A 23,804-nucleotide genomic window follows, 5' to 3' on the forward strand; every position below is an offset into this window, starting at 1 on the left:
AAAAGGTTCCCGACCCCTGGATTAGATAGTACTTTACTTATTCCCTCAGGAGAGTCCCTTCAGGAAAATAGCAATTTTCAGCACAATCCCATTCAAGATCAAACAAACATTACAGGGAGACAGAACAGGATCGCTGACGGCCGGCGCCCCTTACAAAAAAGATGAGATACAGGTAAACAAAGGGGAAAGGGAGGGAGAAAAAATAGAATATTAAAATAAAATTAAGAAATTGGTCTTAGCCTGGGCCCTGTAGAGGGGGTGCAAACTGAGGCCAAGGGAAAAAAACAACTCATAGCCATAGTACACATCCCTCTTCCATGTGTGTAAGAGGGAAACATCAAACATCAAAGAACACAGAGGACATTAAAGACATTAAAGCAGCAGATACAAGCAGACACTTCAACATACATCTATGAATAAAAAGTAAAAAAAACATATCCACTGTGGTGGCCTCTGCAGTGTTCCACGCCATCGTCCGCTGGGGTGGAGGGAGCATGGCCAGAGACAGGAGCAGACCCAACAAAGCCAGAGACAGGAGCAGACCCAACAAAGCCAGAGACAGGAGCAGACCCAACAAAGCAACCAAGACAAATAGGGCTCATGAGGATAACGCTGGAACTGCACACTTAGTCACAGTCTCGCCCTACGCTCTAAGGTCCAGTTCCCGCGTTCCTCTTTTTATTCAGAGTTCCATAGTCAACATCACTGAGGCTGCCTCTAAAAGGAGTGGTCACATATATTATGCAAAGCAGGTCCAGGACGCACAGTACGTGATGGAATGTGATTTCGCCTTGTCTTCGCTTTGTCTGCGTGTTGTCATCTTATCTTCGTTGAGATCCTTGAAGTGTCTGTCTCATCTGCGTGCTGCCATCCCATCCCTGCCGAGGTCCCTGAAGTCCTTGGCTACCAGCAGGCCAAAACTGAACTAGCTACAAAGTAAACAAAAACAGAACGCTGGACGACAGCAAAGACTTACTGTGGAGCAAAGACAGCGTCCATAAAGTACATCTAAACATGACATGACAATCATCAATGTCCCCACAAAGAAGGATAAAAACAAGTGAAATATTCTTGGTTGCTAAAACCAAGTAGATGCGGGAAACATCGCTCAAAAGAAGACATGCTACAGGAAAATACCAATAAAAGAAAAAAAAGGCCACCAAAATAGGAGCGCAAGACAAGAAGTATAACACTACACACAGGAAAACAACGAAAAAAAGTCCAAATAAGTCAGGGTGTGATGGGACAGGGGGTGACAGTACACCTACTTTGAGACAAGAGCTATAGTGATGTATGCTTGCTTATGCTTTAAAGTCATATCCAAAAATTGCGACAACGACTTCTCATTGTCAACGGAGGTTCATTTTTTAATGATTTCTGCTGGTGGTGTGCCTCTGGATTTTTTCAACGCAAAAAATGTGCTTTGGCTCAAAAAAGGTTAAAAACATTGAGCTAGGTAACATGAGAACTCCATTACCCAGCATGCCACAGCAGTGAAGATCATGTGCAGTAGCCCCATTTAGGTTGTTGAATGTAGACATGCAGCGGGATGTTTTTGATGAGCATGCTGTGGAGTAAACTTTAAGAAGTCAGTCAACACACCTCGTCTGCATCTTTTAGGATTCGACAAGACCGCATATATTTGCAAGGCCATTTTCAAGAAGGATATTTAAAGAGAAACTACATTTTGTGAGACCATGTCGGCCAACCCCGGAAGCCAGCTCAGCTGTCCCGGCGATGAAATGTGAGTTCATATATTTTATTTCTTTATTTTTTCACATTTAATATGTTTTTTTCAATTTTAATTTTGACAGTACCACATAAGATGTGTTTTAACTGCTGATGCGGGTTTATTGATTTTTAAATGCGCCAGAAAGTAACCCGTTTGTTCAATGCCCAGTAGTGCGTGAATGTGTTTCTGTATAGTATTTCTCCAGCAATGGTCATGTGGGGACTTCAATGATGGTATTTTGAGAGGTGACCATTGAAGTCGGACATCACTGTAGGCCGAGGTGGGAAACACACTGAGATCGGCCGACACCGATCACATGTATTAACTAACTTTATTAATGTACTAATATCTGGAATCTGTCCCTAAAGAGGGGGGTACTGTGATGATATGTCCCTTTACTTCAGGTTGTGGTTCCTTGTTTGTTGTTTTGTTTCCTGTCGGCGCTGGTATTTTCGTTCCCCTTCCTGCTTTTCTCCCTGAGCGCTCATTTGCCTCACCTGTCCCTGATTGGCAGCCTGGCACACCTGGTTGGAGTTGCCAGTCGGGCGGCTATTTATGCCTGCCTCGCCTGTCCCTCAGTGCCCGAGGATTGATTATGTTTAGGACCTCAGCCTGCATGACTGCTTCTCCCTGTTTTGTGTCTATTAAAGGACTCTTACCTGCACGTCAATTCCGGTTTCCTGCATCTTGGGGTCACAACCGCTGAGCCTTGCGAAATCCTCACAGGGTTGCTCTTTTTACAATCACCGGTTATGTTTATTAGTGTTTTCCATCCAATTTGAGGGTTTGAGGCCTATGGAGTTATTTGAATTTGGCAGTAAACCATTGAAGCTTCATACATTACAAGTGTTGGATCCGCTTTGGACTGGACTCTCGCGACTGTGTTGGATCCATTGTGGATTGAACTTTCACAGTATCATGTTAGACCCGCTCGACATCCATTGCTTTCCTCCTCTCCAAGGTTCTCATAGTCATCATTGTCACCGATGTCCCACTGGGTGTGAGTTTTCCTTGCCCTTATGTGGGCCTACCGAGGATGTCGTAGTGGTTTGTGCAGCCCTTTGAGACACTAGTGATTTAGGGCTATATAAGTAAACATTGATTGATTGATTGAACAGTACACTTATTTCTGACTTGCATGAATTGTCGTTTTGTATCCTGGTTTGAATCAAGGATCATTTTCAATCAAGAAATAATTCACCTGAAGAATTGTAATCAAATCGGATTGTGTGCTGTTGGGGGAGTCACTGTTACAATCTAGTTTGGGTGTTGTCGGTCTGGACCCCACAGTGCAGAGACAGCAGGCAAAGTCCAGATAAAGTTAATTTATTAACACAAATCGGAGCACTGGACAGGATATAAATACAGAAACTAATATGTATTGTACCATTTGTCCCGGCAGGAAATCTGCGTTCAATGAACTCTGGCTTATTAGTGATTCCCAGAGCCCAAAAAGTCTGCGGGCTATAGAGCGTTTTCTATTCTGGCTCCAGTACTCTGGAATGTCTTCCCGGTAACAGTTGGAGATGCCACCTCAGTAGAAGCATTGAAGTCTCATCTTAAAACTCATCTGTATACTCTAGCCTTTAAATAGACCTCCTTTTTAGACCAGTTGATCTGCAGTTTCTTTTCTTTTCTACTCTGCCCCCCTCTCCCTTGTGGAAGGCGGGGCACAGGTCCGGTGGTCATGGATGAAGTGCTGGCTGTCCGGAGTCGGGACCCGGGTTGGGGACATCTCTGCGCTGCTGAAGCGTCTCCGCTCCGGATGGTCTCCTGCTGGTCCCACTATGGACTGGACTCTCACTATTATGTTAGATCCACTATGGACTGGACTCTCACTATTATGTTAGATCCACTATGGACTGGACTCTCACTATTATGTTAGATCCACTATGGACTGGACTCTCACTATTATGTTAGATCCACTATGGACTGGACTCTCACACTATTATGTTAGATCCACTATGGACTGGACTCTCACACTATTATGTTAGATCCACTATGGACTGGACTCTCACTATTATGTTAGATCCACTATGGACTGGACTCTCACACTATTATGTTAGACCCACTATGGACTGGACTCACACTATTATGTTAGATCCACTATGGACTGGACTCTCACTATTATGTTAGATCCACTATGGACTGGACTCTCACTATTATGTTAGATCCACTATGGACTGGACTCTCACACTATTATGTTAGATCCACTATGGACTGGACTCTCACTATTATGTTAGATCCACTATGGACTGGACTCTCACACTATTATGTTAGATCCACTATGGACTGGACTCTCACTATTATGTTAGATCCACTATGGACTGGACTCTCACATTATTATGTTAGATCCACTATGGACTAGACTTTCACAATATTATGCTAGACCCACTCGACGTCAATTGCATCCGGTCTCCCCTAGAGGGGTGGGGGGGGGGGTCACCCACATCTGCGGTCCTCTCCTTGGTTTCTCATAGTCATTCACATTGACATCCCACTGGGTTGTGAGTTTTTCCTTGCCCTCATGTGGGATCCGAGACGAGGATGTCGTTGTGGCTTGTGCAGCCCTTTGAGACACTTGTGATTTCGGGCTATATAAATAGGGTCAACGGCGTGGCACAGTTGGGAGGGTTCCTGGTTCAATCCCCACCTTCTACCAACCTCGTCACGTCTGTTTTGTCCTTGAGCAAGACACTTCACCCTTGCTCCTGATGGGTGGTGGACTGTTCGCTGGGTACGTGGAAATGTTCTTCAGTAGACTCACTGTCACTGGATTCAAACTCTCTTGCTGCCATAGCAAGAACCCCAAGAACTTTCTCTTTCTTACTTTCTTTGCTTCTTTTCTTGGCTTTGAATGGCAGCTCCCTCCATCAGTGTGTGAATGTGTGTGTGAATGGGTGAATGTGGAAATAGTGTCAAAGCGCTTTGAGTACCTTAAGGCAGTGTTTTTCAACCTTTTTTTTTGGAGCCAAGGCACAATTTTGTCCGTTGAAAAAATGCGGAGGCACATTGTGACAGACTTATCAAGCCGTCGTGCGGGTTCCAAGGACCGTCAAGGAAGGACATAGCGGCGGCATGCTTAGACTTCTTTATTTTTCAATAAAGACTGCTTTTCAGCTGCTCTGTCTACCGCTTACCTTTTTGCTTCAGGCGCCGTCGCCTCTCTCGCGCTCTCAGTCTCTGTCTCTCTCAGCGTCAGCGTCCCTCTGGCTCCTTCTCGTCTCTGCGCCTCTCTCTGAGTTTACGGCTGTCACCCTTTTATACGGTGCGAGAGGATTACTTAATTGTCCCCATGTGCGCGTTCCATGCACCTGATCTCGACTGTGGCGTCGCTCCCGCTCGCTCGCCGTCCACGCCTCCTCGCCGCCATCTTGGGTTGGGCTACAGTGTGCCCTGCCTCGCTGTCGGGTTGCCGGCCACGCCTCTCCACACACACCACCAGCAGTAAACCTTAAAAATGTTAACTCGGTAGTTTACATTGACAGTAAAGAGTGATTGTTACAATTGTAGGATATGACTTTAAAGCATAAGCAAGCATGCATGACTACAGCTCTTGTCTCAAAGTAGGTGTACTGTCACCACCTGTCACATCTCACCCTGACTTAATTGGACTTTTTTGTTCTTTTCCTGTGTGTAGTGTCTTGCGCTTCTATTTTGCCGGCTTTTCTTGTTTTGTTTTTGTTTTCCTGTAGCAGTTTCTTGTCTTCCTTTTAGCGCTATTCTCCTTCGCAACTGCTTTGTTTTAGCAATCAAGACTACCGGATTTCCTTGAATTGCCGCCAGGGCACTAATTATTTTAAAACCTCTTCTCACTCCGGGGCTTACCAAAGGCATGCGGTAAATTTAGGCCTGCGCTTAAAAATTTGAGTGTGATGTAAATATAATATCACGAAAAGCACATTTAATTAAAAAAAAACGTTATTATGGTCTTACCTTTACTTATAAATGAAGTCCATGTGCAGCTCCTTCTGATCAAAAGCATCGATAACTTGTTTATAGAAGTCTTCCTTATCTTTCTTCGGTTTTAAAAGTCTCTCTGTCTCGATGGAGATCTTCCTTTATTACCTCCTGCTTCCATTGAAAGTCCAGTTTAGAAAACTGTTTTATTTTAGATATGTAATCCTCCATGTTAAAAGTGCAAGCGAGAGGAAAAACTAAACGATCGCTGCTTGTTGTCACTTCTTCTGCAGCCGAGTAGTCGCAAGAAGGATCACTAGCGCCCTCTACCACCAGGAGGCGGGAGTCATTTAATGACTCATATTTGACACACGCAGCTACGGTATATTAATAAAACATAGCTGCTTACTATTCTTTTTAGCATATTCAATAGCTTGGACCTTAAATCCTACTGAATAGCTCTTAATCTTCTTCCCTTTATGCGATTTCAAATGATTGAAATCAGCCTCCTCCATTTTGAAAATGATGACAGGTGAAGTGTCACTCGTGACGTGACGAGTTTGACCCGGTTGAAATTTTAGGCATATGCTAATTATTTTGCGAAACGAGTTTGACCCGGCGGAAATTCTAGACATGCGCTAATAAAAATAATATTTTGCGAAACGAGTTTGACTTGGCATTAATCCTGAGCCAGCGGTAATGCTAAACATGCGCTAATTATTTTGCGAAACGAGTTTGACCTGGCGTTAATTCTAGGCAGGCACATACTATATACCTGGCAGCAATTTAAGGAAATACGGTATTTCAGTTGTGGGGACGCTATCCCTCTTTGTGTGGACATTGTTGATTGTCATGTCATGTACGGATGTACTTTGTGGACGCCGTCTGCTCCACACGCTGTAAGTCTTTGCTGTTTTCCAGCATTCTGTTTTTGTTTACTTTGCAGGCAGTTCAGTATCAGTTTTGTTTTCCATAGCCATCCTTGAGCTTCAATGCCCTTCTTAGGGGCACTCTCCTTGTGTTTATTTTTGGTTTAAGCACTAATTACGAAGTTTACAAAACAATTGGCCACCTGCTGCCACTCACTGATATGGATGAGTATTACACGGTTACTCTGCTGAGCTGTAGACAGCACCGACACTCCATTTGCAGATTATAATTACTGGTTTGCGGAAAATATTTGAACCCAAATAAGCAGTGTGTTTTAGTGTGCCGTAGCACAGTGGTTGAAAAAAGGTAGAAAAGCGCCATAGAAGTATGACCCATTTACCATTTAACCGTTGCGGTGTTCAAACACTTTTCAACTCGTCCAGGATCCCCTTTAATTTGTAGCACCCGATGAAAAGGTGATGAATATTTATAGGCTGCTGACTAAACAGCCGACAGCCTTATGACACATTGTTTGTCGGAACATTTTATTTTTCAATAGGAAGATGGAATTCAATTATAAAGACTTTGGCGTGTGCAATTGTGCACGAACGCCATCAGGAACATTTAAAGTCGGCATCTCACTGTGAAGATAATCACATCTGACATCAGACAGACGCCTGACATTTCAGTAAAAGCCTGGAATTGGAACTTGAGCAACTTCCCTTTTCTTGCTGTAGAACATGTCTGCACATTTTTATCTTGTCGGAGTCTTTGCATGCAGGGCTTCATTCTGGAGTCACGCGTGCTGCGGGGCAAAATGAAACCCAGACTCATTAAACTGTTCTTCAATTTGGTCGGAGAGTCGTGGAAGCAACAGGAAGTGTAGGAGCAGAAGAATGTTGAATGGAGTATTTTCTTAATTGGCACCTTTTTGGTCAGTTGATGAATAACCGAACAGTAACGCAGTATTTTGTAGTGTTAAACCTTAAGTAGATGTATACTAAAAATATATCAAATGATTACAAACCCTGTTTCCATATGAGTTGGGAAAATGTGTTAGATGTTCGTAACAAACGCATGGATAATGATCTCAGCGTCTTTAGTGGACAGAATGGAGCGAATTTTAGCGATATTACGGAGATGAAAGAAGGCCGTTTTAGTAACGCTTTTAATGTGTGCCTCAAAGGAGAGAGTTGGGTGGAAGATAATACCCAGATTCTTTACCGAGTCGCCTTGTTTAATTGTTTGGTTGTCAAATGTTAGAGTTGTATTATTAAATAGAGTTCGGTGTCTAGCAGGACCGATAATCAGCATACTGTAACGTATTATTTTGGGGTCTCCCCATGTCTAGCATTAAAAGATTACAGTTGGTACAAAATGCGGCTGCTAGACTTTTGACAAGAACAAGAAAGTTTGATCACATTACGCCTGTACTGTATATACCTTTATATACATATATACATACATATATACCTATACTGGCTCACCTGCACTGGCTTCCTGTGCACTTAAGATGTGACTTTAAGGTTTTACTACTTACGTATAAAATACTACACGGTCTAGCTCCATCCTATCTTGCCGATTGTATTGTACCATATGTCCCGGCAAGAAATCTGCGTTCAAAGGACTCCGGCTTGTTAGTGATTCCCAAAGCCCAAAAAAAGTCTGCAGGCTATAGAGCGTTTTCCGTTCGGGCTCCAGTACTCTGGAATGCCCTCCCGGTAACAGTTCAAGATGCCACCTCAGTAGAAGCATTTAAGTCTCACCTTAAAACTCATTTGTATACTCTAGCCTTTAAATAGACTCCCTTTTTAGACCAGTTGATCTGCCGTTTCTTTCCTTTTTCTTCTATGTCCCACTCTCCCTTGTGGAGGGGGTCCGGTCCGATCCGGTGGCCATGTACTGCTTGCCTGTGTATCGGCTGGGGACATCTCTGCACTGCTGATCCGCCTCCGCTTGGGATGGTTTCCTGCTGGCTCCGCTGTGAACAGGACTCTCGCTGCTGTGTTGGATCCGCTTTGGACTGGACTCTCGCGACTGTGTTGGATCCATTGTGGATTGAACTTTCACAGTATCATGTTAGACCCGCTCGACATCCATTGCTTTCCTCCTCTCCAAGGTTCTCATAGTCATCATTGTCACCGATGTCCCACTGGGTGTGAGTTTTCCTTGCCCTTATGTGGGCCTACCGAGGATGTCGTGGTGGTTTGTGCAGCCCTTTGAGACACTAGTGATTTAGGGCTATATAAGTAAACATTGATTGATTGATTGATTGATGTAAATATAAACAGAATACAATGATTTGCAAATCCTTTTCAAGCCATATTCAGTTGAATATGCTACAAAGACAACATATTTCATGTTCAAACTCAAACTTAATTTTTTTCTTGCAAATAATAATTAACTTTGAATTTCATGGCTGCAACACGTGCCAAAGTAGTTGGGAAAGGGCATGTTCACCACTGTGTTACATCACCTTTTCTTTTAACAACACTCAATAAACGTTTGGGAACTGAGGAAACTAATTGTTGAAGCTTTGAAAGTGGAATTCTTTCCCATTCTTGTTTTATGTAGAGCTTCAGTCCTTCAACAGTCCGGGGTCTCCGCTGTCCTATTTTACGCTTCATAATGCGCCACACATTTTCCATGGGAGACAGGTCTGGACGGCAGGCGGGCCAGGAAAGTACCCACTCTTTCCTTACGAAGCCACGCTGTTGTAACACGTACTGAATGTGGCTTGGCATTGTCTTGCTGAAATAAGCAGGGGCGTCCATGAAAAAGACGGCGCTTAGATGGCAGCATATAACCTTCCAAAACCTGTATGTACCTTTCAGCTTTAATGGTGCCTTCACAGATGTGTAAGTTACCCATGCCTTGGGCACTAATGCACCCCCATACCATCACACATGCTGGCTTTTACACTTCGATAACAGTCTGAATGGTTCGCTTCCCCTTTGGTACCGATGACACGATGTCGAATATTTCCAAAAACAATTTGAAATGTGGACTCGTCAGACCACAGAACACTTTTCCACTTTGCATCAGTCCATCTTAGATGATCTCGGGCCCGGAGAAGCTGGCGGCGTTTCTGGATGTTGTTGATAAATGGCTTTCGGTTTGCATAGTAGAGTTTTAACTAGGACTTACAGATGTAGTGACAAACTGTATTTAGTGACAGTGGTTTTCTGAAGTGTTCCTGAGCCCATGTGGTGATATCCTTTAGAGATTGATGTCGGTTTTTGATACAGTGCCGTCTGAGGGATGGAAGGTCACGGTCATTCAATGTTGGTTTCCGGCCATGCCGCTTACGTGGAGTGATTTCTCCAGATTCTCTGAACCTTTTGATGATATTATGGAGCGTAGATGTTGAAATCCCTAAATTTCTTGCAATGTCACTTTGAGAAAGGTTGTTCTTAAACTGTTTGACTATTTGCTCACACAGTTGTGGACAAAGGGGTGTACCTCGCCCCATCCTTTCTTGTGAAAGACTGAGCATTGTTTGGGAAGCTGTTTTTATAGCCAATCATGGCACCCACCTGTTCCCAATTAGCCGGCACACCTGTGAGATGTTCCCAATAAGTGTTTGATGAGCATTCCTCAACTTTAACAGTATTTATTGCCACCTTTCCCAACTTCTTTGTCACGTGTTGCTGGCATCAAATTCTAAAGTTAATGATTATTTGCAACAACAAAAAAAAATGTTTATGAGTTTGAACATCAAATATGTTGTCTTTGTAGCATATTCAACTGAATATGGCTTGAAAAGGATTTGCAATCATTGTATTCTGTTTATATTTACATTTAACACAATTTCCCAACTCATATGGAAACGGGGTTTGTACTTTTCAATCAGATTAATCACACTTTTGGTTTTGGATTAATGATGATTATGCACTTGCTTGCATCTTAAATTAAACAATCCCAATATGCGGACTAACATGCAATTTTATTGTCAGAATTCCATGCAGGAACATTTTTGAAGTATGTTACTTGAAAGAACTACATTTATTTGCTTCAGCCTGCGACAAATAGTCATTTTGATAGTAGGCTGTAAAAATCTCTCTGCTGCTTGGGTTCTCCTGGTGCCGACAGATCTCTCTTGAGGCCCGGTGTACAGCTTTGAGCAAGTCTTTTATTGACATACACAAGTTTCGTTTCCAGCAGTAAATTTTTTAGGACTTTTCAGTCTGGCGTGTCTCTGCTTTCTCGCTCCAACTCTAACCACGTGTCTCGCCCCGGCTGCCTCTAAAAAGGGCGACAGGTGATTAGATAATCAGTCCCAGTTTGGCAATCTACTCACCTGCCGCTGACTTCCAGGCCGGGTCATACACACCCCATTCCTGCAGGGGGCGCACCTACCACACCCTCCTCCACATAGGCTATTATAGCTAATATAGACACATAAAGTTTTGCCTTTATTTTAAGACTTTTAAAGTCATTTTGATAGTAGGCTATTATAGCTAATTACACATAATGTGTTGCCTTCATTATAAACTTATATACAGCTTTTCATTTTTTGTATTTTTGCTCCAGTATGGCTCTTACATTGTTTTGGGTTGCCGACCCCGCTCTAGACCCAGGCTCTTGTTCGAAAATGCAACTTTGATTTTCAACAATTTCAATTGTCCAAAGCAACTCTGCAAAAGAATAGTTTTCAAACAGACTTCTTTCATCCCAGGAACATTGCAAAAATGTGTTCCATTTGGTCCACCAATGGCGCTTGGATCATTATGCATGCATTTGTTACTTCTCGTCTAGATTACTAATTATGTATTATTTTCTTTTAAAAAAACACCGGCTTATTAGTGACCCTCTTTCTCTCAGTCGTCCTCAGACGAGCTTCCATCGGAGTCTCCAATAATTCCGGTTCTCCATAAACCCGGTAAGCTCCGTCGAGCTTTCAGCTCCCGCATCTTTCTTCAGGATTTCCACGTACGTTAGCGTAGGATGTCCTCGCGTTCGATGCCTGTGCGTTGGTTCCGGAACTCCCGATGTCTGTGGCAGTGGCCGGCCAGCCTCATCCTCCGAGCTGTTACCCTCCTGCTGAGCCTCGGCAGTTTCCTGTACAGGTCCTTGTTGGTGATGTGGTCCACATTCAGAACAGCTCGTATGATTCTGGTGTAGCACCCATCCAGGGACTTCTGCAGGGTGGGTGTCAGGGTCCAGCTTTCGCAGCCGTACAGGAGGACAGACTCCACACTGGCGTGGAATAGACTCGGCTTTACATGTCGGGGGAGATTCAAGCGCCACACTCTTGGCATACCGTTCAGGGCCCTCCACGCTAGTGCCTTCCTGACCCTAAGGTCTTGTTCTGTGGAGTTCATCCAGGAACCCAGGTACTTGAAGTCATTGACCTCTCGTAGAGCGTTGCCATCTTATGTAGTTATTGGCGGGTGGTCCATGTGTAGGTTATAGGTGATTACCTCAGTCTGAGGCCAACCCTGGCACAGTCCACCTCCACTCTGTTCAGGAGTTCCTGCTCCACACGATCAGCCGACAGGCAGATGTCATCTGCGTAGTCTAGGTCTGCCAGGGCTACAGCAGGGGTTCTTCTAGACCAGGGGTCGGCAACCCGCGGCTCTCGAGGCGCATGCGGCTCTGTGATCACTCTGATGTGGCTCAGCTGGTAAATTGCCGACCCCAACGATTATTCCGGGAGGTTTCCGGATTTTAGTGCCTCCCTCTTAGAAATCACCCGGGGATAACATTCTCTAATTTTCACCTGGACTTCGATATTGAGGGTGTGCAGTGATTGCAATGTCTTTAACCTCCTCCACAACATGTCGTCCCGCCCGCTATTACATCACGCAATCTGCGTGCAGACTGATCACATTTTATATTCAGCCTCTGTTAACACACGGAAGCGACTGCAACGCGTACTTAATCAACAGCCATACAGGTTACACTGAGGGTTGTAATATAAACAACTTTAACACTCTTACTAATATGCGCCACACTTTGAACCCACACCAAACAAGAATGACAAACACATTTTGGGAGAACATCGGCACTGTAACACAACATAAACACAAAAGAACAAATACCCAGAATCCCATGCATCCCTAACTCTTCTGGGCTACAATATACACCCCCGCTAGCACCAAACCCCGCCCCCCCCAACCCCGCCCATCTCAACCAACGCATGGGGGGTTGCCTCCGTAAGGGTTTAAATTCACTGCTTGCTTATCTGTTTTATCCAGTGCTTTTATGCTTTTATATCTATTTGTATCTATGTTTCTGTTTATTCTAGTGTTTATCTAGTGTGTGTCATGATTTCATTTCTATTTAAATTTGTTATTACATTTTCTAACTTTCTATTTTTATTTATTATTATTTTTGTATACTTTGTAGCACTTTGAGATTTTAACAAATGTAAAGTGTGATACAAATGTAATTCATTATTACTATTAGTATTATTAAATAACCAGGCCCATCTGGGCCATCCACTCACCTGTCGCTGTCTTCGAGGCCGGTCCTTGCACATCCTGTTCCGCGGCAGGCCCGCAGGCCACGCCCTCCCCTCCGCATAGTCATTTCCAGGAGTTATCTCACCTTCTGAGTAGCATCTGATTCACTAATGGTTTCTAATGTTGTACAAATTTGTAGAATGAATATTGTCAAAAGTCAGACTTGGGTGTGGATTGTTTTCCCGAGGTGCAAAGCGAATGGAGTGGAAACGGCGTGAAGGTAGGGACATCTTTTTGTTTTGACACTACAACTACAAAAAAAAGGCAAACAAAAGGCGCACACAATGACGGAGAACAAACTTGACTAATGAAAACAAAGACTTGCACAAAGGCAAAAACTATGAACTATAAACAAAAACTTACTAGTTATGGACTACAAGGTGCGTAGCAGGTGATTGAGGGTGAGTGCAAGGTGGTAGACGGTGATGTTGCCAGGACGAACAACAGAAGCGGACCGGCTTAAATAGCAGTGACATGATCAGTGAAAACAGGTGCGAGAGTGCAAAACGTGAGACAGGTGAAAACTAATGGGTAGTCATGGTAATGAAACAAACCAGGAAGTGCAAACACAGGAACTGAGTGTCCAAAAAACAAAACATGATCACACAGACGTGACAAATATTACATTTCAACATTTCTGTTAATCAATCAATCAATCAATCAATCAATGTTTATTTATATAGCCCCAAATCACAAATGTCTCAAAGGACTGCACAAATCATTACGACTACAACATCCTCGGAAGAACCCACAAAAGGGCAAGGAAAACTCACACCCAGTGGGCAGGGAGAATTCACATCCAGTGGGACGCCAGTGACAATGCTGACTATGAGAAACCTTGGAGAGGACCTCAGATGTGGGCAACCCCCCCCCCCCAGGGGACCGAAAGCAATGGATGTGGAGCGGGTCTAACATGATACTGTGAAAGTTCAATCCATAGTGGCTCCAACACAGCCGCGAGAGTTCAGTTCAAAGCGGATCCAAGACAGCAGCGAGAGTCCCGTCCACAGGAAACCATCTCAAGCGGAGGCAGATCAGCAGCGTAGAGATGTCCCCAACCGATACACAGGCGAGCGGTCCATCCTGGGTCTCGACTCTGGACAGCCAGTACTTCATCCATGGTCATCGGACCGGACCCCCTCCACAAGGGAGGGGGGGGACATAGGAGAAAGAAAAGAAAAGAAGCGGCAGATCAACTGGTCTAAAAAGGAGGTCTATTTAAAGGCTAGAGTATACAGATGAGTTTTAAGGTGAGACTTAAATGAAGATTTGTTTCAGCCTGCGACAAATACTCATTTTGATAGTAGGCTATTTAACACGTAATGCGTTTTCTTCATTATAAGAAATATATAGACGGCTTTTCATTTTTTGCAGCTCCAGACAGATTAGTTTTTTTGTATTTTTTGGTCCAATTTGGGTCTTTCAAAGGTTTTGGGTAGCCGACCCGTGTGTTAGTGGAATTCTCCTCCAGTGCTCAGAAGCATCCTGGCATTGACAAATGATAGACAAGTGTTTCCTCCCGAGTGATTCAACAGGCCCTTCCTCCCGCAGGTACAATCTTCAGTCCTCATATGACTAATGATCATTCGCTTCAAAGTATTAAAGACAGCTTGAGATTGAGAACAAGTCACAAACAACAGAGTTGCGTGTTTGCAAAAGGAAAGAGGCGGCGGCGGCGACTCCAATTGGCTTTTTTTTACGGTAAGTGCGCAGTTTTCATCTCATGTTTGCCTCCTCTGATTTCTCCTGCCTGCGTGATGAGATTGCACATTCCAATTGAAACATCAAAGTGGTTTTGCTCGACCGGCCCGCCCCGTAGATGGCCCCCATGGCGCTGAACAAGCCGGCGGCCACGGTGTTGGTGCTGAGCTGCGTGTGCGCCGTGCCTCTGCAGAGCCAGAAGCCGGGCCAGGTGGACCCCCTGGCGGTCCCCCGCGCCAACCCGCAATGCTGGGACTCGTCATCGGCGCTGCTGCTGGAGATGCGCTCCCCGAGGGTCGCCGACACCGTGCCCGCCTTCTGGGACCTGATGGTGGTCCTCAGGTCGTCGGACAACAGCAAGCACACCGCCCTGTTCTGGGACCTGGCCCGGGTCTTCTGGATCAACTATTTGGACTGCGTCATGTCCAGGAGCCACGGCCTCGGACGCCGACACGTGACCCGCGTCCACTCCCTCACCACGGACGGTGAGTGTCCGCGCCCACACGTCATCCATTTGAATAAACCTCATTTCAAATATTCATAGAAATACTAATATTGCTACATGAATATTATTCATTCATTTGGAGTTGTAGTGCAGTTTTACAGGCACATTTTAAATGTGTGCAGAAAAGTATCACTATTATTGTTATTTTGTTTATTATCCAGAATTGTGTATGAAGTAACAGGAGGTCATGGATATGAAAAACATTCAAATGTTTTTTTAATTTATCACAACTCTTTTTTTTTTTTTTTTGCATCATTTCCATCCCAAAAATTCTTTATTATTATTATCGACAATAATACTTAGTAGACCGATCTTAGTAATATAGTACTACCCTGTCAAATATGCAAATTAATTTACAGTAAATAAATGAAATAATTCATGAATTCAACTACTTACTGTAAATACTGATTAATAATATTATTAATAATACATTTTATTTAGTATAGCGCTTTTCAGAGTACTCAAAGATGCTTTATAGCAGTGGTCACCAACATTTTGTAGCAAATTATTTTAGTTTTTTTTTGTTTGTTGTTTTTTTGTCATGAAAAAGGGAGGTTTTTTCAATCAATCAATCAATCAATGTTTATTTATATAGCCCCAAATCACAAATGTCTCAAAGGACTGCACAAATCATTACGACTACAACATCCTCGGAAGAACCCACAAAAGGGCAAGGAAAACTCACACCCAGTGGGCAGGGAGAATTCACATCCAGTGGGACGCCAGTGACAATGCTGACTATGAGAAACCTTGGAGAGGACCTCAGATGTGGGCAACCCCCCCCCTCTAGGGGACCGAAAGCAATGGATGTCGAGCGGGTCTAACATGATACTGTGAAAGTTCAATCCATAGTGGCTCCAACACTGGGTTGGTGCACTAATAGTAAGTGTGTCTTGTGTTTTTTATGTTGATTTAATAAATAAAAATGATAAATAATAATAATAAAATAATATTAATAAAACATTCTTCTGTGGCCAGGTACCAATCGACCACTGCTTTATAGGATAAAAAAATTAAAATATAAAACAGTTCAAAGTAACTTTGAACTGATTTGCAGTATTTACAGTCCAATGCTAGCTAGTTGGATGTTTTAAATATGGCAAACAAATACAACTAATCAACATATTTTCATTGAAGACATTCCATTTTTATTTGCACAACCTTACATTTTGATATGTATTATGTCATTGTAATTTACGCTACGCACCGTACTTTTTTTATTTATTTATTTATTTATTTAATTATAATAAAAAAGGGAGGTTTTTTGGGTTGGTGCACTTATTGTAAGTATGTCTTGTGTTTTTATGTTGATTTAATAAATAAATAAAAAAAATAATAATAATAATAAATACAAAAATAATAATAAAACATTCTTCTGTGGCCCGGTACCAATCGAGTGGCCTGGTGGTTAGGGACCACTGCTTTATAGGATATCCATCCATCCATCCATCCATTTTCTAGCGCTTATTCCCTTTATAGGATAAAAAAATGAAAATATAAGACAGTTCAAAGTAACTTTGAACTGATTTGCAGTATTTACAGTCCAATGCTAGCCAGTTGGATGTTTTAAATATGGCCAACAAATACAATTAATCAACATATTTTCATTGAAGACATTCCATTTTTATTTGCACAACCTTACATTGTGATATGTATTATGTCATTGTAATTTACGCTACGCACCCTACTTTTTTATTATTTTTATTTATTTATTTATTTTATTTTTATTTTTTCATGAAAAGGGGAGGTTTTTTGGGTTGGTACACTAATAGTAAGTGTATCTTGTGTTTTTTATGTTGATTTAATTAAAAAAAATAAAAATAAATTTATTAAAAATTCTTCTGCGGCCCGGTACCAATCGAGTGGGCCAGTGGTTGGGGAATACTGCTTTATAGGATAAAAAATTTAAATATAAGACAGTTCAAAGTAACTTTGAACTGATTTGCAGTATTTACAGTCCAATGCTAGCTAGTTGGGAATACAATTAATCAACATATTTTCATTGAAGACATTCAATTTTTATTAGCACAACCTTACATTTTGATATGTATTTCAATGTGTCATTGTAATTTATGCTATGCACCATACTGTAAAATGTGGAAGAAAAAAAATATTTTAACACATCTTTCAAAAGTGAAAGTGAAACTAGTTCTCTATGCTTTCGAGCAAGGGTGTCAAACTCATTTTTGATGGAGAAAAATCTACTCCCAAGTCATCCGGACTGGTAGAATCACAGCACCATAACTAAATAATATTTCAAATAATAATTTAAAAATAAAGTTTTCTTTGTTTATTTATACAGCAAACACATTCTGAAAATTTACAAATCATAATGTTGTTGTTTTTTATTTTTTACACTTACATACTGTATACCTTTATTTTTTGTTATCTATACTTTCTGAATACATTATGTGCTAATAATGTTCATCAGTCAACTCATTGGTGTTCATTTTCAATCTATCACCATAAAAAAAATAATCCATCCATCCATCCATTTTCTACCGCTTATTCCCTTTTGGGGTCGCGGGGGGCACTGGCGCCTATCTCAGCTACAATCGGGCGGAAGGCGGGGTACACCCTGGACAAGTCGCTACCTCATCGCAGGGCCAACACAGATAGACAGACAACATCAAAATCAAATTACAGTATGTTATTTATGTAGTTTGCTCATTTTCCTCGACTGGTGCACTAACATCATCCATCCATTCATCCATCCATCTTCTTTGCTTATCCGAGGTCGGGTCGCGGGGGCAGCAGCCTAAGCAGGGAAGCCCAGACTTCCCTCTCCCCAGCCACTTTGTCTAGCTCTTCCCGGGGGATCCCGAGGCGTTCCCAGGCCAGCCGGGAGACATAGTCTTCCCAACGTGTCCTGGGTCTTCCCCGTGGCCTCCTACTGGTTGGACGTGCCCTAAACACCTCCCTAGGGAGGCGTTCGGGTGGCATCCTGACCAGATGCCCGAACCACCTCATCTGGCTCCTCTCCATGTGGAGGAGCAGCGGCTTTACTTTGAGTTCCTCCCGGATGGCAGAGCTTCTCACCCTATCTCTAAGGGAGAGACCTGGAAACTCATTTGGGCCGCTTGTACCCGTGATCTTATCCTTTCGGTCATAACCCAAAGCTCATGACCATAGGTGAGGATGGGAACGTAGATAGACCGGTAAATTGAGAGCTGTGCCTTCCGGCTCAGCTCCTTCTTCACCTCAACGGATCAATACAGAGTCCGCATTACTGAAGACGCCTCACCGATCCGCCTGTCGATCTCACGATCCACTCTTCCCTCACTCGTGAACAAGACTCCGAGGTACTTGAACTCCTCCACTTGGGGCAGGGTCTCCTCCCCATCTCGGAAATGCCACTCCACCCTTTTCCGGGCGAGAACCATGGACTCGGACTTGGAGGTGCTGGAACTCATCCCAGTCGCTTCACACTTGGCTGCGAACCGATCCAGTGAGAGCTGAAGATCCCGGTCAGATGAAGCCATCAGGACCACATCATCTGCAAAAAGCAGAGACCTAATCCTGCAGCCACCAAACCAGATCCCCTCAACGCCTTGACTGCGCCTAGAAATTCTGTCCATAAAAGTTAGAAACAGAATCGATGACAAAGGGCAGCCTTGGCGTAGTCCAACCCTCTACTAAAATCATGTGGTTTGTTTTTTGTTACATATGTAGCATCATCTACAAAGATACAAAGAATTGCTATTGCGACATCCAGTGGACACATTTAGAACTGCAGTTTCTTTTATTCCAAAATTTTGTCTCATTTTTATACTTAGCAAACTCATCCCGCGGGCCGGATTAAACCTGCTCACGGGCCTGATCCGGCCCGCGGGCCATACGTTTGACACCCCTGCAATAGAGCATGATCGACTGTTTCATAAAGTATCAACAGCACACTCATATTGGATCCTATTATATCCTAATATTTACAGCAATCATTAGAAAATATTTTAAAATGTAAGTTTGACACTGTAAAGCGGTCAAATGATGTAGTTTGTGTGTGTGTGTGTGTGTGTGTGTGTGTGTGTGTGTGTGTGTGTGTGTGTGTGTGTGTGTGTTCTGTCAATGCCTACATAATGGGGACATCGCTCTGTTTTTACACAGTCACCTTTAGGGGACTTCCGACAGTATGGGGACCAAAAAAAAAAACTGGTCCCCTAAAGGGAAACCTTTTTAAATGATAGTCAGATCCATTCTGAAGATGCCTGAGTGATTTTTAAGCTTTGGCCCATAAAACATGTATTTCCCCTTTTTTTTTAAAAGGTCCTCAGTAGTCACGTACAAATGTGTGTGAATTATGCAAAACTATTTATATTTGGTCTCCGTGAACCATATCAACTATTTTTTCCCCAGGGTCCCCAGTAAGACTGATCAGCACATTACTTCATCATTCTAGAGATTTAAAGACGTGTATGAGCTAACTGGGCAGTGGACATTTGACCACATTTTTTTTTATGTCTCCACAACCTGTAGAAAGGCTGGTCCCCACAAGTCCTGAACAACAACTTGGTCCCCATTCCAAAGGATAACCAGTATGTGTGTGTGTGTGTGTGTGTGTGTGTGTGTGTGTGTGTGTGTGTGTGTGTGTGTGTGTGTGTGTGTGTGTGTGTGTGTGTGTGTGTGTATTCTGTCAATGCTGTCTTAATGGGGACATCTCTCTGTTTACACAGTCACCTTTAGGGGACCTCTGACGGTATGGGGACATAAACAACAGGTCTCCTACAGGGAAACCTTTTTAAATGACAGTCAGATTCATTCTGAAGATGCCTAAGTGATTTTTTTTTTTTTTTTGGCCTAAGCTTAAAAATGCGTCTACAACCTGTAGAAAGCGTGGTCCCCATAAGTCATGATCAACAACTTGGTCCACATTCCAAATGATAACCAGTGTGTGTGTGTGTGTGTGTGTGTGTGTGTGTGTGTGTGTGTGTGTGTGTGTTCTGTCAATGCTGACTTAATGGGGACATCGCTCTGTTTACACAGTCACCTTTAGGAGACTTCTGACGGTATGGGGACCAAAAAAACAGGTCCCCTAAAGGGAAACCTTTTTAAATGATAGTCAAATCCATTCTGAAGATGCCTAGGTGATTTTTAAGCTTTTTGGCCGCAGCTTAAAAATGTCTCAACAACCTGTAGAAAGGGTGGTCCCCACAAGTCATGATCAAAAACTTGGTCCCCATTCCAAATAACCAGTATGTGTGTGTGTATGTATGTATGTGTGTGTGTGTGTGTGTGTGTGCGCGCGCGTGTGCGTGTTTGTACGTGTGTGTGTGTGTGTGTGTGTGTGTGTGTGTACGTGTGTGTGTTCTGTCAATGCTGACTTAATGGGGACATCGCTCTGTTTACACAGTCACCTTTAGGGGACTTCTGACGGTATGGGGACCAAGAAAACAGGTCCCCTAAAGGGAAACCTTTTTAAATGATAGTCAGATCCATTCTGAAGATGCCTAGGTGATTTTTAAGCTTTTTGGCCGCAGCTTAAAAATGCCTCAACAACCTGTAGAAAGGGTGTCCCCACAAGTCATGAACAACAACTTGGTCCCCATTCCAAAGGATAACCAGTATGTGTGTGTGTGTGTGTGTGTGTGTGTGTGCGTGTGTGTGTGTGTGTGTGCCTCCAGCAGAGTTCTTCAAGTTCAACAGCTCAGGGGGGAACTCAAGATTGCGACTAAGCCTCCGAGTGAGGCACAAGGGCCACATCAAAACCATGAAGACCAAAACATCTTGAAAAGAGCCACACTGCCTTGCAAATAAACACAACATATTTAACGATACAATACTGTACTGTATGTTGTTCTTGGGCAGGGTATTTAACAAAGATGGTTGTATTTTGTTTGAAGGTATTATTAACACTGTAACGTAGTCCTCAGCACAGTGTTTATATTACTGGTCTTGTCATCCTCGTCCGGACAGAAGAGGATCAAAGGATCAAAAGAGACGTCGGAGACGCTTTACTGGACCAAGAGTTTCTTTATTACAAGTGAGCGTCTTTAAACATGTCTGCAGCACCCGGAGGAACCTAGGTCAAAAAGATGAAGGACTAGAGAACTGGAGAAGCCAAACCATCAGTTGTATTCCTTATTTCTCAGTCTGGGTGTGTGCTATGTCAGGACAGCACAACCTGACCATGTGAGGCGATGTTTGTGTGAAGTTCAAGTTAAAGTACCAATGATTGTCACACACACACTCGGTATGGCGAAGTTATTTTCTGCATTCGACCCATCACCCTTGATCACCCCCTGGGAGGTGAGGGGAGCAGTGAGGAGCAGCAGTGGCCGCGCCCGGGAGTCATTTTTGGTGATTTAACCCCCAAGTCCCACCAAAAGCGGGGTAATGGGTCCCGATTTTATAGTTTTTGGTATGACTCGGCCGAGGTTGTAGCTCACAACCTACCCATCAGGGCGGACACTCTAACCACTAAGCCACTGAGTGACTGGAAGACAACTCATTTAAGTGATAACTCAAATGTTGGCTCGACAGGTAGTCTCCTCTCACGGATATTTCAGTTTCAGTTTATTTGGAACATGCAGACGATAAGATGGGATGCATCGCACAATTCCAGTTGTTTCATTACAGCACGAAAAGGAGTAAGTTGAAGCAAAGCTTATTTGCTCCTACCACTTTTCATAACATAGTCATTTCATCCAATGTCCTTGTACTCTACACAGAACAGTGAATAAATAAACAATAAATAAATGATATACCATAGTAAGCAAACAAATATTAAATACATAAATAATCTTTGCTTAAAAAAGGGTTTAAGAGGTTCATAATTCTTGTTCTGTGTACTTTGTGAACACTTGTAGTTTGAACAGTCTCTTAAAGGCCTACTGAAATGAGATGTTCTTATTTAAACGGGGACATCAGGTCCATTCTATGTGTCATACTTCATCATTTCATGATATTGCCATATTTTTGCTGAAAGGATTTAGTAGAGAACATCCACCATAAAGTTGGCAACTTTTGGTCGCTAATAAAAAAGCCTTGCCTGTACCGGAAGTAGCAGACGATGTGCATATCATAATATAAACTACATTGTTGATTCAAGAGTGATATATTTTTTCAAAGCATTGGTCTTAAAGTGTTTTTTAAATGAGGGAATTGAACTGGAACATTTGAAGGAATCATCCAAGCTGATCCACAGTTGAACTCTAACAGAAACACATCTACTTTTTAAGCTCCTTCTTATTTTTGCTTTCTGAAAGAAAGTTGAACCTCTGAGGTCATTGAGATTCTCTCTGGGTTTAAATCTCACTTGTAGACACCCAGGCAGTACTGAGGTCTACAAGATCCATCCATCCATCCATTTTCTACCGCTTATCTTGCATTTTTAATGTTTTTAATTTAATGTTTAATGTTTTTTATTTCATAAACAGAGCATTTTGAAGTAAGAATATAGAGTTGATGTTTGATTTGTAATTGCTTTCAAAAGTACCTAGTAGTAGTAGTAGTACTAGTCCTACTAGTACTAGTAGTAGTACTACTAGTAGTGGCAGTAGTAGTAGTAGTAGCAGTAGTAGTACTACTAGTACTAGTAGTACTACTAGTAGTAGCAGTAGTAGTAGTACTAGTAGTAGTAGTAGTACAAAGAGTAGCAGTAGTAGTAGTAGCAGTAGTAGTAATAGTACTACTAGTAGCAGTAGTAGTTGTACTACTAGTACTAGTAGTAGTAGTACTAATAATAGCATTAGTAGTAGTAGTAGTAGTACTACTAGTAGCAGTAGTGGTAGTAGTAGTACTAGTAATAGTAGTAGTACTACTACTATTAGTAGTAGTAGTAGTAGTACAAAGAGTAGCAGTAGTAGTAGTAGCAGTAGTAGTAATAGTACTACTAGTAGTAGCAGTAGTAGTTGTACTACTAGTACTAGTAGTAGTAGTACTAATAATAGCATTAGTAGTAGTAGTAGTAGTACAACTACTACTACTAGTAGAAGTAGTAGTTGTACTACTAGTACTAGTACTAGTAGTAGTAGTAGCAGTAGTAGTAGTAGTACTACTACTACTAGTAGTAGTACTACTACTACTACTAGTGGTAGTACTACTAATAGTAGCAGTAGTAGCAATAGTAGTACTACTAGTAGTAGTAGCAGTAGCAGTAGTAGTAGTAGTAGTAGTAGTACTAGTAGTAGTAGTACTAGTAGTAGTAGTAGTAGTACTAGTAGTAGTAGTAGTAGTAGTACTAGTAGTACTAGTAGTACTAGTAGTAGTAGTACTAGTAGTAGTAGTACTAGTAGTAGTAGTAGTACTAGTACTAGTAGTAGTAGTAGTACTACTAGTAGTAGTAGTAGTAGTAGTACTAGTAGTAGTAGTAGTACTAGTAGTAGTAGTAGTAGTACTACTAGTAGTAGTAGTAGTAGTAGTAGTAGTAGTAGTAGTACTACTAGTAGTAGTAGTAGTACTAGTACTAGTAGTAGTAGTAGTACTAGTAGTAGTAGTAGTAGTAGTACTAGTAGTAGTAGTAGTAGTAGTACTACTAGTAGTAGTAGTAGTACTACTAGTAGTAGTAGTAGTAGTACTAGTACTAGTAGTAGTAGTAGTACTAGTAGTAGTAGTAGTACTAGTAGTAGTAGTAGTAGTACTACTAGTAGTAGTAGTAGTACTAGCTCATCTCCGTAAATCAAATCGTTCCTAC

The 23,804-nt window shown here is 42.4% G+C and overlaps 1 protein-coding gene across 2 annotated transcripts; it reads left to right on the forward strand.

The window, feature by feature from the left end:
* The first annotated feature begins 38 nt into the window (after positions 1-38).
* On the forward strand, positions 39-21,037 carry LOC133538491 (protein FAM237A-like). Of its 2 annotated transcripts, XM_061880161.1 has the most exons (5): positions 39-655; positions 1,621-1,744; positions 14,521-14,670; positions 14,789-15,155; positions 20,797-21,037. In XM_061880161.1, the coding sequence occupies exons 4-5, from the start codon at positions 14,789-14,791 to the stop codon at positions 20,898-20,900; spliced, it is 471 nt and encodes a 156-aa protein (XP_061736145.1). In that variant the 5' UTR covers positions 39-655; positions 1,621-1,744; positions 14,521-14,670; the 3' UTR covers positions 20,901-21,037. The 2 variants fall into 2 exon arrangements, with proteins under 2 accessions (XP_061736145.1, XP_061736146.1); XM_061880162.1 differs by lacking the exons at positions 39-655; positions 1,621-1,744 and having other exon boundaries at positions 12,796-14,670.
* The last annotated feature ends 2,767 nt before the right edge of the window (positions 21,038-23,804 follow it).

This window comes from Nerophis ophidion, linkage group LG19 (genome assembly GCF_033978795.1).
Source record: "Nerophis ophidion isolate RoL-2023_Sa linkage group LG19, RoL_Noph_v1.0, whole genome shotgun sequence".
Lineage (NCBI taxonomy): Eukaryota > Metazoa > Chordata > Actinopteri > Syngnathiformes > Syngnathidae > Nerophis > Nerophis ophidion.